Source organism: Octopus bimaculoides, chromosome 24 (genome assembly GCF_046866305.1).
Source record: "Octopus bimaculoides isolate indiv1 chromosome 24, ASM4686630v1, whole genome shotgun sequence".
Classification (NCBI taxonomy): Eukaryota; Metazoa; Mollusca; class Cephalopoda; order Octopoda; family Octopodidae; genus Octopus; species Octopus bimaculoides.
The window spans coordinates 14,721,257-14,741,256 of record NC_142951.1 but is presented as its reverse complement, the minus strand read 5'-3'; the positions used below and the strand labels follow the sequence as shown (position 1 = coordinate 14,741,256).

Below are 20,000 nucleotides of genomic sequence, written 5' to 3'. Positions count from 1 at the left end.
GACCCCACTACTTTTCCTTACGACATTCGATACCTAATAACGTATCGAATTCTGATTCGGCGGAGTATGAGGGATCACTGTCGTCATCATCATCATCATCATCATCAACAACACCCTCATCACCATCATCATCATCATCAACATCAGCCTCATCATCATCATCATCATCATCATCATCATCATCATCACCATTATCATCATCATCATCATCAAAATCCACCGCACAAAAGGCAACAAAATATCGCTTGCGGAATTTTTCTGGAATGATGTAACTTGCCGATGAGATGAAAAGCAGAATAATAAAGGTTTCAAATGTTGGCACGTGGCCAGCAAGTTTGAGAGAATTGGGTGGGTGGGTGGGTGGGGGTAAGTCGATTACGTTGACCCCCCTCCCCCACTGTTCAATTGGTACTTATTTTATCGACCCCAAAATGATGAAAAGACAAAGTCGACCTCGGTAGAATTTGAACTCAGAACTTCAACTCTATATTCCAGTTCTTTATTAATCTCCTGACAAGATTTAAAATGTTATCAGAGACTATTATTTATTATAAAGAAATTATTATTATTATTATTATTATTATCATATGTTTGACTTTGGCTTTGTATTTTTACAAGTTGACTCCAGGTCTCACCCAGAGACCTCAAGAGACAACAAGTTAGAAGTTCATGTTGGTGTTATGCCTTGGGTGCCATATATTTGGTTTTGCACAGAGTGATGTTCTAGAGAATGTTTAAGAAAACATAAGAAAATTAGAATGTTTAAGAAAACATAAAATTTTATCATTATTATTATTATTATTATTATTATTATTATTATTATTATTATTATTATTATTTTCATATGCATATACATTCAACAGATTAGACTGTTGGAAAAGACACAAGAATCCTAGCATCGGGCTAGAACAAGTAGCCTTAGATGCCAATAGCCCTCCTATCGGGTTACAGCAAGTAACCTTAGATGCCAAGACCCCTCCTAAGTATCCTAGCTGTCCCTAATAACACTGTCTTCTGCAGCTGTACTAAACTGGGTTTTACGCCTATTTCCCCTATCCATCTGTTCAGATATTTAGGGATAGTTCCCCAATGCACCTATAACTATTGAAATACATTCTACCCGTACTTTCCATAGTCTCTGATCTTCAATGGCTAGGTCCTAGTACTTTGCTATTTTTTCTAGACCTCTCATTAATTTTCTCATCATTTCGCACTGTAAAGTCAATTATCTGGCATTTTCTATTCTCTTTATCTACTACTACTACTACTACTACTACTACTACTACTACTACTACTACTACTACTACTACTACTACTACTACTACCAAAGCAGGCCCTCTAGCTTCTATTACTTTGTCACTCTGAATGTTAAAGTCTCACAACATCTTGTATGTCTTACTTTCTAGTACTTTACTAGGTTCATGTTCATACCATTTATCAGTATGTTCAAATCCTAGCTTTCTACATAGCTTTTCTACAGAGCCACTTGAACGTTAATTTCACGAGCAGGCTGTTCCGTTGATCGGATCAACTGGAACCCTCGTCGTCGTCGTAACCGACGGAGTGTACAAAGCGTGCAGTTATGGTGGATGGGACTTGCTTAGCGGTGTTTAGACTGACTTTACGTTCTGAGTTCAAATCCGCTAGGGTCGATTTGACCTTTCATCGTTTCGGGGTCGATTAGATAAATATCGATTAAGCAGTGGGGTCGATGTAATCGATTACCTACTTCCTCTTAAATTTCAGGCTTTTGTAGCATTGATCCCTGCTCTTTAATTTCTGAGTTCAAAACCCGCCGATGTCACAATATAGTGACGTCTGCCCTAAGTCTATTGCATGTGTGCGTGTGTGTGTATGTGTGTGTATGTGTGTGTTTGTATGCTGATATTTGTTTTATGTCTATCTGTGTGAGTGTATGTATGTGTATGTGTCAGTGTGTGTGTTGGCATGTGTCTGTGTGTGCGCGCGCATGCGTGCTTGAGGGTGTGTGTGTGTGTGTTCGTATGTTGATATTCGCTTATGCTTGTATGAGTGTATGTGTGTATGTGTGTATATGTGAGTGTGCGTGTGTGTGTGTGTTGCGTGTGTGTGTGTGTTTGTTGCTTGTGTGTGTGTGTGTTACTTGTGTGTGTGTATGTGTGTGTGTGCGCGCGCGCGCGTATGTGTTGATGAAGTCTTTATGTGTGTGTTTCGATGTTGATGTAAGTTTTGTTACAAAAAGTCCTATGAATGTTATACTAATCGATGTAATTATATGATGTTGATGATGATGATGATGATGATGATGATGATGACGATGGTGATGAGCAGGAGGAGGAGGAGGAAGAAGAAGAAGAGGAGGAGAAGGATTGCGATAATGTTGAAAATGGCGTGATGTTTTCATTAGCTCTGGAGTAGTCATTAAGTGCTAAATGACACCTTAATTATTGTCGAATAATCGTTGTTCACAGCGTTTACGCTGTCAATTCGCTCCTTTCGTTAACATTTCATTCTCTGTAATAACAACAACAACAACAACAACAACAACAACAATAATAACAAGAACAATGATAACAATAATAACAATGATAATAATAACAGCAATAATGATGATGATGATGGTGGTGGTAGTCGTGGTGGTGGCGGTGGTGATGATGATGATGATGATGACGATGATGATAATGATGATGATGATTTCTTTATTAACAACAGAGGGTTTACATTAAGAAAATCATTATTGACAGTACAAGGCAAAACAAAGATTGTGTGTGTGTGTACGTGTGTGTATGTGTGTGTGTATGTTGTGAGGGTTTTGCGTGTAAACAAGATAAACATAATGGCAAAATATATATATATATGTATATATATATATATATATATATATAAAATTCAACAATTAAATAGGGAAGAGATGTTCGAGGACTACCCGTGGAAAAAACCCCATAAAAACCATGGATGCCCTGACTTTTGGGGCAGGTGTCTTTTCTCCTTTCCTTTTTTCCAACTACAGGCGTATGCTCAAGGCAGGCCCGTTCCCCCGCACCATTCTCGCCACTTCCATCCACCGTTCAGAAAACTGGCAAAAGACAACGCTTCCCTCTCTATCCTTATTTTCTTTTTAAAGTGAAACTTGAAGAAGTTTATCAAGGACCGGCCCCTAAGAGAAAAGGATTGTCTTCAGGCCCTTTAGTCTCGTCCACCATACAACCTCTTTCGTCATGGCCACCGATAATAATATGTGCTTACATGCAAATTTACGAATGCGTGCGTACGCTTGTGTTGTATTTATATTTGTACGCACGCAGGAGTGGCTGTGTGGTAAGTAGCTTGCTTACCAACCACATGGTCCCGGGTTCAGTCTCACTGCGTGGCACCTTGGGCAAGTGTCTTCTGCTATAGCCTCGGGCCGACCAAAGCCTTGTGAGTGGATTTGGTAGACGGTAACTGAAAGAAGCCCGTCGTATATATATATATGTATGTGTGTGTATATGTTTGTGTGTTTGCGTCCCCGTAACTTAGCGGTTCGGCAAAAGAGGCCGATAGAATAAGTACTAGGCTTACAAAGAATAAGCTCTGGGGTCGATTTGGTGGACTATAAAGGCGGCGCTCCAGCTTGGCCGCAGTCAAATGACTGAAATAAGTAAAAGAGTAAAAGAGCATGTAACAATATTTTTAACTGCCATTTTTGACATCAAAAATTAGCTTAAATATAAATATAAACAACTAGTTTCGTACTTGAAACGGAAGTCCGTTCCGCTACCGTCTTCCTTCAATGACGAAATCCGAATTCCATTTTTCTAGCCTAATTCTCAATCAAAAATGATTCAGAAAACGTACTTTTACACGTCATGTGATTTTCTTGTAGTACCATTTTCGGTCAAACTTGACAAGATACTTAAGAAATGCCTTAAAATTTTCCCATGGAACTTACTCGATAACTTGATTTGAATCTTTTCTCTTTGGCTGCCACTAGGACTTTTACTCCTTCTTCAATATCCTCGAACGCTGTTTCCAACATGACGGAGAAATACAAAGCAACCTTGTTTTGTTCCATTTTAGACTGTGAATGAATCGAACATTTCCCCGCTAGATCCAACAGAAGCCATCATCCTTTGATGGAATGAAATTATGACATTGAGCATCTTTTCGGGAATACCTAACTTTCTAAGGAAAACCCAAAAAGCATCCCTAGATCGTGGTATGGAAAGCTTTAGCTAGATCTACAAAAGTGATTAAAAGGTTTCGGGTGTGCTCACGAGACGTTTCCTGCAGCTGCCATATACTAGAAATCATATCCCCCATGCCTCTACCAGCCCACAATCCACACTGACATTCAGGTAACACTAAGCTGGCAAGGGAATCATTTAGTCTCCTTAAGATAACCCTTCCAAGGATCCTCCCAGCAACATGTAAAAAGGGAGATGCCACAATGGTTGTCGCATTTACATTTGTTACATTTCTGCTTATAAAGATGGATAAATAGAAGCGTCTTTATATATATATATATATATATATATATATATATATATATATATATATATATATATGTATATATGTATATATATAACTGGTAGCCACTTATATATATATATATATATATATATATATATATATATATATATATATATATTTAAATGAAATATTCAAACACTGAGATTTGAAGTTAGATGTCACTACTGTTCATATCATCTGTGGATAAATTCAAAATTTGATGATATCACCAGTAGTAGCATTGGTGGAACGTAGTTACACACACACACACACACACACACACACACACACACACACACACACACACACACACACACACACACACACACACATATATATATATATATATATATATATATATATATATATATATATATATATATATATATATATAAACAAATAATAAATGAGTATATGCATATATACGTACAGATATGTGAATACCTACGTCTACCTGTATATATAGGTGCATATCTGGGTACAGGACATTGAAAACAAAACGTAGACAAGAAAATAATAATAACCAGAGTACAGAAAACACACAAGCCACATAGAGAACATCTTCCTTCATCAGCTACCCCCCTTTTAACACCGGCGTTATTCTTTTCCTTGTTTCAGTCATTTGATTGCAACCATACTGGAGCATCGCCTTTATTCTTTGTAAGCCTAGTGTTTATTCTACCGGTCTTTTTTGCCGAACCACTAAGTTACGGGGACGTAACTTGGTCCCCGTAACTATGCATATATACATAAATGTATATATGCATACACCCACACACATATTAATCTATGTATATACGAAATATATATATATATATATATGTATGTGTGTGTATATATGTGTATATATATATATATATATATATATATATATATATATATATATATAAAAAGATAGATATATATATATATATATATAAAGATAGATATATATATGTGTATACATATGTATATATATATATATATATATATATATATATATATATATATATGCACACACACACACGTGTTAATAGTTATATACACAGTGTAGGTTGTTGTTTTGTTGTTCATTCCTACCTCATCCCTGACTGTTCGGACTTATTATCAAAGACATTCCAACCATGGCCGCCCTTCTTATCGCCATACACTGAATAACTCAGTGCTTGATGCGATCCATACACAACGCATCCTTTGCTCTTAAAATAAAATTAAAATGTCAGAAGATAACTCGATGGAGATTTACCACTGATTTCTAGCCCGTTAAACCACTACGTAGAACCTTTGTCTCTTCAAAATATTCCAGGCCATATTACATGGCGGAAATGGTTAGAATCGATATGAAGAGCAGCTACGCAAAATTACATTGAAGATATAATATGAAATGGAGAAGCATACAACCATAACACGGCATTGAGCTGTTAGACAGACGAGCGGAACTCACTCGCAATGGAAAGGCTCTGTACTTGTTTTTCAGTCGACTTGTGTTTCTCATTTACTATATAATGTTAACTAGGTTTGTTATTTTAAACGAGGTAATTTGTACCGTACACACATTTGAGTTTTACACTATTAATAAACACAGTATAGTTTTATTTAAACATATGGCATTCATTTTATAAACGTCACTCGAGTTTATTTTATTCTAAATTTCAGCACACCCTGTTTCGATACATTCTAAGTACATCGGTGATACACTGATTCTATAGAATAAAATGGGAACGAAAAATGGGATAGAACTTAAGAAATACTCCAGGGACGACACTGATATAGTGTGGGTATAACAACATAGACTGTACAAATATGGTCAATACTTACCGACTACTTATTTCGTTGTAACAAAATTAAAAAAGAAAATGAAAAGACTCTATATGGAAGTAATGAAGGAGCTGTCGTCTGCTCTAAAATGGCAGCTAAAAAATATTGTGAAAGGCGCTAAATATAGAATATTTTCACTGAAAGTTTCAGGAAAGTATGTCAACATTATTTTTGAGACAGAGAGGAGGATGGAAAGAATAGATCCTGTTATCCTAATTAACTAGAAATGGAAAAAAAAAAAAGAAGGTGGGGAGGAGAATTTTCGGAGCGTTTCTGAAATCCCGTGACACCTCCCACCCAACCATAATAAGAAGCACGAGAGAAAATGTAACACTTTTTTTTTTGCCTTCCCGATCATCTCGTCAAATGCCTCAGTTGAGAAAACCGGAAGTAATTATATGTTTGCATTGTGGGATTTTCCACGCTTGTTTGCACTCTTTAATAAACAGAACAAAGGAAATTACAAAATGTTAGTGCAAATGGGAAGGCGATCTAAGGAAAGTCTGGAAAATCTAAAATTAGATCTACAAAGGAAGGCTTTCTTTTGCTTTTGTTTAATGTTTCTTCTGAATCCTCTTTAAGAAATATTCGGCCGCCATATTTGAAGAAAAGTAGAAAAATTTTTTAAAAAGGTCTCGTGTTTTTATAACTGATACAAATATTGATTTCTTTAATTTGACATGAAGTATTAACAAGAATTGAAAGCCTTGCCGAAGAATACAGCACAACACTCGAGACAGAAAAACGTTGTATACAGGCGCAGGCGTGGCTGTGTGGTAAGAAGCTTGCTTCCCGACCTCATGGTTCTGGGTTCAGTATCACCGCATGGCACCTTGGACAAGTGTCTTGTACTAGTCTCATGCCGACCAAAGCCTCGTGTGTGGATTTGGTAAACGGAAACTCCAAAAAGCCCGTCGTATATATATATATATATATATATATATATATATGATGGCCGTCCACTCGTGATCGAGGAAGACCATTGCCGACCTTCAGGAACATTGTGCACTCTAAGACTAACTTATATTTTGCATTTGCGGCTCCGTTATATATATATATATATATATATATATATATATATACACACACACAGAAACATACACACACATTTCATTATTCTGTTTTTAAATTTTATGTTTTTATTCCTATTTTTTAAATTTAATGAAGATATTTTGTAGAAAACAGTAGCTCCAAGTATGTTGTACTTTCTGAGAAAAATGACCTGAATGGTCATAAGCTAGGATGTTTTTGATAAGTCGATGACATCACGAATAATGACCTGAACTAAATAAGAGGAAAAAGATATAATTGATTGGCCAAAAACTTACCCACAAATGCAGAAATCAGAAGCCACAGTGCCATAGAAATGGTGAATCTCTGAAATATTACACTTAAGAAACGGTGCAGTTTTGAGGTGACGATTCCACTGGACTTTAAATAATGCTGTGACACCACATTGGAAATGTCAGGAAGGATTTAGAGAGCAAATAAAGAAAGAAAGAAAGAAAAAAGAAAGAAGGATGAAGAAAACAGGAAATAGATAATAAAAAGAAGAAAAAAAAAGAAACAAGATGCAAAAAAAGGAACGATTTAAATTAATTCAAGATCGGAGAAAGAATTAAGGTATATACACAAGCACATACATAAACATATATATATACACATATACATATATAGACATATTATGTACTTATGTATATATATATATATATATATGTGTGTGTGTGTGTGTATATATATATATGTTTATATATATGTAATACATGTGTGTATATGTGTATGCATATATGTATATATACGTGTGTGTGCATATATATATACACACACACACACACATATATATGTGTATATATATATGTATATATACATATATATGTATATATATATATATATATATATATATATATATATATATATATATATATACATATATATATATATATATATATATATATATATATATATATATATATATATATATATATATATATATATATATATATATATGTATGTATGTATATATATATATATATATATATATATATATATATATATATATATATATATATATATATATATACATGTATGTATGTGTGTGAGAGAAAAAGTAAAAGCAAAAAAGTGAATTTAATTAAACAGGAAAGTTGTCAAAAAGTCAAAAAACATGTGTGTGTGTGTGTGTGTATGTGTATAATATCATATATGTGTGTGCGTTCGTATGTATGTGTGTGAATGGGGGTATACAAATATGTATAACTATATGTAGGTATATATATATACATGTGTATATGTACATGTGTATATATGTGTGTATGTGTGCGTGTTTGTGGTAAGATAGCTGTGTTTGTATATGTCCTGCATGTTCGTTTACATTCCGGCGGCTATACATACACAGAAAGTTACATAGAAACATACAGACATATACAAAGCCCTAGTCAGCTTTAGTTTATATATAAATATATGTGCACGTACATACAAGCATATACGTACACACACACACACACACACACACACACACACACACACACATGAATATATATCTTTTGATCTTTTGCTTGTTTCAGTTATTTGACTGCGGCCATGCTGGAGCACTGCCTTTAGTCCAACAAATCGACCCCGGTACGTATTCTTTGTAAGCCTAGTACTTATTCTATCGGTCTTTTTTGCCGAACCGCTAAGTTACGAGGACGTGAACACACCAGCATCGGTTGTCAAGCGATGCTGGGTGGACAAACACAGATACACAAACACACACACACACACACACACACACACACACACACACACACATATATATATATATATATATATATATATATATATATATATATATATATATATATATATATATATATATATATATATACACATATACATATATACGACGGGCTTCTTTCAGTTTCCATCTACCAAATCCACTCACAAGGATTTGGCTAACCCGAGGCTATAGTAGAATACACTTGCCCAAGATGCCACGCAGTGGGACTGAACCCGGGACCATGTGGTTGGTAAGCAAGCTACTTACCACACAGTCACTCCTGTGCCTATATATACATATGTATACATATATATACCAAATCCACTAACAAGGCTTTGGTCGGTCAAGGGCTATAGTAGAAGACACTTGCTTAAGGTGCCACACAGTAGGACTGAACCCAGAACCATATGGTTGGGAAGCAAGCTTTTTACCGCATAGCCATGGCTACACGTATTCACGTAGCCACACCTGTGATATACACATATATAAATACATATATATATATATATATATATATATATATATATATATATATATATATATATATATTTATTTATTTATACAGGGTGCGGTGAATAAACTGTTGTCTAAATTACGCAAAAATGAAAATAACACTGACATCTCATTTTAACAGATATATTAATGAACATTGCATAAAAATATCTTGAAATACTAAAGAGTAAATTTAATCAATAAAATCGCCATTGGCTTCAACCACAGCCTCCAGACGACTTCGGAATCTCCTGCAACTCTTCTGGACGAATGCTGCTATAATTCTTGCCTGCAGTTCATCTTTGGCGTTACAGGGAGTTTTGTTGGTCTCTCGCTCAACTGCGCCCCACACATAATAATGAAGCAGGTTCCAGTCTGGGGAGTTAGGTGGCCAGATGTTAGGGTTGAGGTGGTCGCAGAAATTGCCTCACAGCAATGACTGGACTCTCCTGCTTGTGTGGCATGCTGCAGAGTCCTGTTACCAGACACAGGGTTTTCCAGCAGGCATCCCCTTGACCCGTGGCAGCACTACCTCCTGCAGGCATTTAATGTATGCCGCGGTGTTGAGTGTGAGGCCGTGTGGGAAGATGAATGGAAGCATAACATCGCTATCACTAGTAATCACCCCAAACACCAGGATGTTGACAGGATGTTTGATTTTTATCACTCTCGGTACATGTCCTCAGACTGACAGCCAAACACTCGGAAATGTTCGTATTGGAGCGTCCGGCATGAACGCCAATCAGTACAACATGTCATTTCCAAATTTCTTGCAAAATTTCCAAATTTCTTGCGTCATGGTGTTGTTTTCTCACAGACGGTGCCCAACTGACGCTACTATACTGTGTAGTCGACAAAATCAATAACAAACAATGCGCATGTGAGAAATTAAAAATATAAAATGGCGACGATTTACCCATCGCACCCTCTGTGTGTGTGTGTGTGTGTGTGTGTGTGTGTGTGTGTGTGTGTGTGTGTGTGTGTGTGTGTGTGTATGTCTGTCTGTGTTTGTCCCCCCGTCATTGCTTGACAACCGATGCTGTTGTGTTTATTTCTAAAAATAGCAACCATCCAGGCGAAACACATATACAAGACTGGAGATGAAGAAAAAAGTTTGGTCATTCTTCTAAAATCCTTAGAAGCAATTATGATTTCCATTATTTCCATTATTTACATTATTTACACTTGACGGATATTTGTCCTCGTCTTGTTTGTTTCGGCTGAAATACCCTCCAGCCTTCATCAGGTGTCTTGGGGAAATTTCGAACCTGGGTTCTCATTCCTAACGTATTTTTCGATGTTATTATTATTATTATTATTATTATTATTATTATTATTATTATTATTATTATTATTATTATTATTATTATTATTATTATCATTATTCAAAGAATGGACAAAGAAGAAAAGGTCCTTTTGGATTATGTCATCGTACAAACGTCCTAAGCGGTGTGACAATCACGGCTGGAACCTCTTGTCTGACATCAAACAACCATTTTTTAAATGGCATAATACGTACGTCTTTCTTCTAAAATTTACCGAAGACTTACTTTCGTTAAATGATTTATTTGCTTTCGTCTTTGATTTCTTAATTCTCATCGTCGTTCTATTTCTCCTTCATCTCGTCTTTATTCCATTGTGAATGCAGTTGAAAGCTCTTCTACCACTCTGTTGCTAACTCGTGCATTCACACCAGTAAATACAGTGATATTTACCGGGCTGTTAAGTAACAAGTGTCGCAATATGCCGGCAAATGTTTACATTCAGTTATGTAGTCAAATAACTTCCTTATTTACCCAATACGCTATGTATGTGTTCAGTTTGACAGATTGAATAGGCGCAGACATGGCTGTGTGGTGAGAAGTTTGCTTTCCAGCCACATGGTTCTGGGTTCAGTTCCACTGCGTGGCATCTAGGGCATGTGCCTTCTATTATAGCCTCGGGCCGACCAAAACCTTGCGAGTGGATTTTGTATGCGGAAACTGAAAGAAGCCCCTCATATATGTACATCTATATATCTGTGTGTTGGCCTTTGACATATTCATAAATAATCTTAATTATTTATAATATATCCTTCGTAATGTTTTTACATTACTCTCTGCTCATATATATATATATATATATATATATATATATATATATATATATATATGTGTGTGTGTGTGTGTGTGTGTGTGTGCGTGTGTGTGTATGTATGTATGTATGTATCTATACACACATACATCTATATGTATATGCATACACACACATGCATATATATATATATATATATATATATATATATATATATATATATATATATATATATATATATATATATATATATATAAGAGTATATACAACATATACATTTGTATATACAAACATGCATACTAATGCACTCATACATATTAAGATAGATATACGTGTGTGTGTGTGTCTGTGTGTGTTTGTGTGTGTGTACATACATGCACGACTACAATTCAAAGTAAATATGAGATAGCATCAATGGACATTCCGTAAGTTGATAAAACATCCAGTTAACAACAAATAATGAGCAACAGCGCATGCGCGTGTCTCGTTTGCCGTGCTTGTCAGAAATGGAGACCAGTTACATGTCGTTTGGCCCATACTTTTATCATCCTGTTTGTTTTTCGTTTGACATTAAACATTAAGGGAGGTTTCGTTGATCTTGTTACCGAATTTAATTGTCACCACAATTATTCAATTATCTCATTCGTGTTTGTGTTTTCGTTGTCATTCGGCCTTTCCTTTTACAACTTTTGTTCCTCATCTCTACCAACAGTTTCAAGTGTCATAAAAAAAAATAATATATCGACACAGAAAAACAAACTTAATAGAGGAAAGGTTACTTTAAATTTTCAAAATCATTTCCTATAAGTATATATATATATATATATATATATATATATATATAGAGAGAGAGAGAGAGAGAGAGAGACATACATACAAACATACATACAAACATACATACATATATACATATATATATTATACATATACATATATATTGTATATATATATATATATGTATGTATATATATATATATATATATATATATATATATATATATATATATATATATATATATATGTATGTGTGTGTGTGTGTGTGTGTGTGTGTGTGTGTATATATATGTATATATGTGTGTATATATATATATATATATATATATATATATATATATATATATATATATATGTATGTATGTATGTATGTATGTATGTATGTATGTATGTATGTATTGGGTTGTCCGGAAAGTTTGTGCCGATTTGTAAAGGAAAGAAAAAGGTCAATAAATAATTGCCATTACATTTTTAATCAACCAAATATGAACCATTTTGTTGCACAATGCGTCTCCATCTTTCCTTTAACTTGAAAATACCCTCTTCCCAGAATTGAGGTAGTTTCATGACAAAGAATTCATTAAGGAATCTTTTTTACGTCATCCAATGAATTGAAATTTTTACCATTAAGACTGTTTTGCAGAGACCTGAATAAGTGGAAATCCGAAGGAGCAATATCTGGTGAATATGGAGTGTGGGATAACACATCCCAGCCGAGCTGCAGCAATTTTTGTCTGGTTCCCAAAGAAGCGTGCTGTCTTGCATTATCATGTTGGGAAACAGCACCCTTCCTGTTGGCCAATTCTGGACGTTTCTCTTGAATTGCTGCTTTTAAGTTGTCCAGTTGTGTGCAGTATTTCTCAGAATTAATTGTCTGGTTACTTGGAAGAAGCTCATAGTACAGAATTCCTTTCCAATCCCACCAGACACAAAGCAAAACTTTTTTAGGGTGAAGACTCGCTTTTGGGGTGGCTAAGGGTGGCTCATGTCGCTTACTCCAGGATCGCTTTCTCTGAACATTTCGGTAGATATTCCATTTCTCATCACCTGTCACAACTTGCTTTAAAATAGGCGCATTTTCATTCCGTTTATAAAGCGAATCACAGATGGAAATGCGATCCAAAAGGTTCTTCTCACTCAACTCATGTGGTACCCAAACATCGTAGCGATTTGTGTACCCAAGCTTTACCAGATGCTCATGAATGACGGATTTTGATAGGTTGAGGCTTTCTGCCAATTCTCAGGTTGTGCATTGTGGGTTATTCTCAATTAATGATTTGATTTCGTCATCATCTGTAGTGGATGGTCTGCCTGATCGCTCTTTATCAATAAAGCTACAATCTCCAGCTCGGGACCTTGCGAACCACTTCCGTACAGTTCTTTCGGATAAAGAAACATCACCGCAAACTGCACATATTTCTTTGGTTGCTTGTGAGGCATTTTTCCCTTTACAGAAAAAGAAAAGCATCAAGTGCCGAAAATGAGCTTTCTTATCTTTCATTTTAAAGGTTTATAGAATTAACACAGGTTATAGGAACATAAACCTTCTTCCACAAAAAGATAGGCTTAAACTGTGCTCAAAGTGTAGTCAAATCCTATTTTATGGACTAAACCATATTCTAAAATAAGTCGAAAGGTAAGCTACTATAAATCGGCACGACGTTTCCGGACAACTCAATATATATATATATGTGTGTGTGTGTGTGTGTGTGTGTGTGTGTGTGTGTGTGTGTGTGTGTGTGTGTGTGTGTGTGTGTGTGTGTGTATGTATATGTATGTATGCGCGTGTGTGTATATATATATATATATACATATATATCATTCACACTCTGCCTCAATGTTCTTAAAGTCAACTTTTACTCAGTCACGGTCAATTTGACACGTTACCACTAACTCAGTTTTAGCTCAGTATGCATATATATAAATATATATATATATATATATATATATATATATATATATATATATATATATATATATATATATATATATATATATATACATACATATATATTATGTATATATATTATATTATATTATATTACATATATATATATATATATATATATATATATATATATATATATATATATATGGTGAGTGGGGGGACACGATGAGGAGTTTCTACTGCATTTATGACTGAGAAAAAAATATTTTTCACAAATGTTCTCTCTACCTTACAAAGATTATATCAGCTAAGTAAATGACCTTCTCAAAATGCATTAAAAATATTATAACGTATTCAGAACACTACTTCAGGAAATTACCACCGTTTTCTTAGAGCATATATAAGACAAATTTAGCTGGGACAAAATGAGTAAGCGAAGATAAGGTAAATTTGCCTTTTCAATTCTCCAGAATTACGTTTGAAAACTGACTCATGCACAAAGCCATACACTGTCCGGCCATTTTTCTACGGCCATAGTAGTACTCTATGCAATAACGACGACAGCTGTGTCACCATGACTACACAGTGCAAGTCACTACATGGACAAAAAACAACAACAACAGCCACAACGATCACAGAAAGAACAACTACGAAGACAAAGTCACGGTGACTACGGGAAATAGCAAAAACAGTCAGAACAACGAAAATGATATGAAAGACGATAACAACGCCAGAAGGAACAATGCAGTTAACAACAGTGCTACCACCACTACTGTGGTTAGGGCAGCGGACTCGCGGTCATAAGATCGCGGTTTCGATTCCCAGACCGGGCGTTGTGAGTGTTTATTGAGCGAAAACGCCTAAAGCTCCACGAGGTTCCGGCAGGGGATGGTGGCGAACCCTGCTGTACTCTTCCACCACAACTTTCTCTCACTCTTACTTCTTGTTTCTGTTTCTGTTGTACCTGTAATTCAAAGGGTCAGCCTTGTCATACTCTGTGTCACGCTGAATATCCCCGAGGACTACATTAAGGGTACACGTGTCTGTGGAGTGCTCAGCCACTTGCACGTTAATTTCACGAGCAGGCTGTTCCGTTGATCGGATCAACTGGAACCCTCGACGTCGTAAGCGACGGAGTGCCAACACATACATAACACCACCGCTACTGACAATAACAATACAAGCAGATAATATTGATACTAATAATAATATACCCTGGGTAGGGCATAAAATTTCATCTGGTTGTGGTGTGTCGACTTGGGAAAATTAGATTACTTGGATCTATTTCAAAACGGGGGCACCAGTTTTCATTTATGTTTTATGTAGTGTCTTTGGTACCGAAAGACTTTCAAACTTCGTATACTTATCTATTTTGTGTTATAGAACAGAAAAAAAATTTTGTATTCGAATTTATTTCATGTAAAAAATTGTCTTATTTCGATAATTTCTACTAATCACTGACGTCTATTCAGTTGAAAACAATTAGCGCTGTAACGGTGTATATCGTATTAATCCCCTAACCCTAAAACTAACCCTAACTCTAGAATCCGAGCTCTAAAATTGTTACACACATAGATACGCACAGCGTAATTTATTATATAAACGATATATGCGTATAAATTACGATTAAACCGGATGAAATATGTCACAGGGAATAACATTTTTATGACCGCCCAGCAGTAACTCTATTCAGCTGAATAGACGTCAGTGATTGGTTGAAATTACAGAAATACGACAACTTTAACATGGAATAACTTGCGATGTACGTTTTTTTGTTAAGAAGACTAAGAGTAAAAGATGTTTTATATGACACATTCTACCAGTGTCCCAAGTTTCAAAGTGTTTCGTTAGTGTTTCGTTAAGAAAATACTGGTGCCCCCGTTTTGAAATAGATCCGATTACTTTTAATCACGACTACCTTGAGCAAGGTGTTGTACCTGAAAGCCCAATTTGATACCTTGAAATATCAGGTTGGAGTCTGGTGGGGTTAAGTCTGTCTCAGAGGGCGAGGGTGCCCCTTTAGCTTTGGTCGGCAATGCCTCTAGAGGTGGTATCTCAATAAAAACACCGGTGGTTGTGTCACCTCATCACCAAAATCCTCATGAGTGAAAATGTCAGATACAAGTATATTAAACAGGCGCAGGAGTGGCTGTGTGGTAAGTAGCCTGCTTACCAACCACATGGTTCTGGGTTCAGTCCCACTGCGTGGCACCTTGGGCAAGTGTCTTCTGCTATAGCCTCGGGCCGACCAAAGCCTTGTGAGTGGATTTGGTAGACGGAAACTGAAAGAAGCCTGTCGTATATATGCATATATATATATATATATATATATATATATATATATATATATATATATATATATATATATGTATGTATGTATATGTGTGTATATGTTTGTGTGTCTGTGTTTGTCCCCCCAACATCGCTTGACAACCGATGGTGGTGTGTTTATGTCCCCGTAACTTAACGGTTCGGCAAAAGAGACCGATAGAATAAGTACTAGGCTTACAAAGAATAAGTCATGGGGTCGATTTGCTCGACTAAAGGCGGTGCTCCAGCATAGCCGCAGTCAAATGACTGAAACAAGTAAAAGAGTAAAAGAGTATATATATATATATATATATATATATATATATATATATATATATATATATATATATATATATAAAGCGTAAAAGATATGACAAAATACCTTAAAATTCTCAAGGATCCAGCTGTTTCGAAATCGTTCTCTGTAGGAGAAAAATCTCAACCACAAATCTCCCAAAATTTTTCTTACTGACTGTCGCAGACCGATCAGTCACTCTTTACAAGTGACTTTGTTTTATGGTCAGCTGATCAACATACTACGTCACGTGGTCATTTACCGTGACGAAACATTCCAAATATTCGAATGAAATCATCGTTGTTTTTGGATATTTTTTGCGTAATTGTTTTGAAGAAAGTCGTAAACAAATGACTTTATTTTATTGAGAAATTATATAAAACGTCAAATGAAAGGATTATATGATAATTATAAGAAATGTTGTTAATTAACACGACCGTCACACGGTAAACATACAAGAGTTGTTTGGATTGAGGTAAATAGGTAAATCTTTCAATACGATCAATGTTGGAAATTCAGAATGGTGACTTGTGTCTAATTTTAGAAATATAGAACCGTAAAGGCACACACACACACACACACACACACACACACACACACACACACACACACACACACACACACACATACATACATACATACACACACACTCTAGTTGTCTGTCAAAAAAAAGACATCGTAATTACCTGGTCTATAGGCTTCACATCTCAGCAACTTTTGTCCAATTTCGATGAAATTTTTTAATACTTTATGGGTCAAGTGTGGGTATGTTGGTAAGGTGTTTGCTCCTAAGCATGCTCGAGCGGAGGACGCTATGATGAATTTTAGTAAACCATTGGGACTAATGGTGAAGCCTCAAGCCCTCAACCCTTTTTGGCTAGGACTGGAGTACTGCATGAAGCATAAAATATCAATCTTCAGCTCTTGTAGAGCAGGGGGTCCCCACTGACAATTCTCTAAGTGGGTCCTTGCACCAAGAGATGGCTCTGTGCACACGCTCGAGCGGAGGACACTATGATGAACTTTTAGTATATCGTTGTGACTAATGATGGAGCCTCAAGCTCTCAACGATTTTTGGCTGAGGCTGACTTACTACATAAAGCATAACACATCAATATTCAGCTTTTGTAGAGGAAGGGGCCCCACTGACAATTCTCTAATTGAGCCCTGCACTTCCCAGCGTCGGCCCTACATTCCCGACAGGCTTCCACACAGCTTCCATCAACCATATTCACTCACAAGGCATAAATCGGACCGGGGGAGCCATAGTAGCAGATATTTGCCCAGGGTGCCGTGCAGTGAGACTGAACCCAATTCGTCAAACCACGTGGATGCAAAGCAATCATCTCAACCACCTAAGGATCAACTATATCGTTTATCTTGTCATTTTTCTAGATTCCTTTTAATGATTTAAACGATATTTTCAAATTTAACTCATCGGATGCAACAAGATATTCTCGGCTGCCTCCCTTCTAGTCTCCCTTCATTTTGTTTTTACTCCTTTCACAAAATGATATGAAATCTAATATAACCTTTAAATTGTTTATCTACATCCTGTGTTAGCTATGTTTTTACACTGTTATACATTTCATTTCTCAAAGATATTTCTATAATGTAACGTTATGTAACATTCCGGTATGAAACATTAAATTTCAACAGTATTTTATTCGTCAGCAATATACACTAAACTCATTATAAACTCTACTCATATTGCAGTATTAGTCAGAGGCCAAACTGCTTGATTCTGCACACAAGCACTGTTATTCTTTTTATATGTTATCTGAAAAGAGAGAAATAAGATAGGAAATATCGCGTGTGTATATAAGAATATACAAGTATATGTGCATGTGCATATGTGTGTATATATATATATATGTGTGTGTGTGTGTGTGTGTTTGTGTATGTGTGTGTGTTTGTGTATGTGTCTGTGTAGATCCAACCTTAACGGAAAGGTAAACTATATGTGTATACAGAGAGAGACAGAGAGGAAGGAATGAAAGAGAGAAAGAGAGAGAGAGAGAGAGAGAGTTGGTATCTCCTCATTTGACGCCCTTCCTATTATGCATTAGTTTCACTGGTTTCAGCCAAAGACTGCGGCCAAGCTGGGGCACCACCTTTAGTGTGCTTGCATTTTATTTGATTATGTTCGAAACGTCTAGTTAGAATAGCGGCAGCTGACGAAGGATTAATTCCAAGTGGCTATCTGTTTTCCTATGTGTTCGTTCCGTGGTCTGTAGTTCATTGTTCTAACGTCCTGTACCCTGATATGCATCTATATACACATGTAGATGTAAGTATGTACATATATGTGTGTATACATGCATATTTATTCTTTGTATTATATATATATATATATAATAATATTAGGGACAAAATCCAAAATTACGGGTAAAGACTCAATTAAAATCAATTTATAAAAAATAAAAATTAAATTGAGCTTGGTTATTTTCCCTAAAACTATATATTTTATATATATATATATATATATATATATATGCATGCATGCATGCATGTATGTATGTATGTATGTATGTATAAAACTGTCCGACGAATGGGAACGCGAAAATTTGATTAACAGTTTTTCTGATGTCTTTGCAGCTTTATTAATAAGTTTGTAGTGTGTGTGTGTGTGTGTGTGTGTGTGTGTGTGTGTGTGTGTTGCTATATATATATTTATATATAAAGAGAGAAAGAGATAGATAGATAGATAGATAGATAGATAGATAGATAGATAGATAGATAGATAGATAAGGTGTGACGTGAGGCAAATTTTGTACATACACACATGCATATATATATATATATATATATATATATACAGAGAGAGAGAAAGAGAAGGAGAGAGAGTGAGCTGGGGGAGGGAGAGAGAGAAATAAATAAATAGATGAACAGATACACAGACAGAATATGATATAATGGGAAATTTCTCAGCCATTTCAAGCAGGATGCAGAATCACGTTAAGGGGCCTCCTTTGAAATTCCAGATTCTAGGAACAGGATCCACTCAAGGATTTCGTGGCTCACTACGACCAAAGAGTGGTTTAATATTTCTGAGATAAGTGGTCGAGTTTTATTGTTTTGGAAAGTGGGCATTGTTTCTGTTGACATAACTGTAAGTAGTCATTAGAAGGCATTGAATAGTT

At 35.6% G+C, this 20,000-nt stretch overlaps 1 protein-coding gene across 1 annotated transcript in view; it reads right to left on the bottom strand.

Moving 5' to 3' along the window:
• LOC149131204 (chitin-binding domain protein cbd-1-like) overlaps positions 1-17,035 on the bottom strand; it is a 21,250-nt gene extending 4,215 nt beyond the window's left edge. Inside the window, exons 1-2 of the mRNA XM_089341114.1 lie at positions 16,945-17,035; positions 7,596-7,710 (exon numbers count right to left, since the gene is read on the bottom strand). Coding sequence (XP_089197240.1) covers positions 7,596-7,629 — 34 coding nt within the window. The 5' untranslated portion in view covers positions 7,630-7,710; positions 16,945-17,035. The remainder of the gene's footprint in view (positions 1-7,595; positions 7,711-16,944) is intronic.
• Between the last annotated feature and the right edge of the window lie 2,965 nt (positions 17,036-20,000).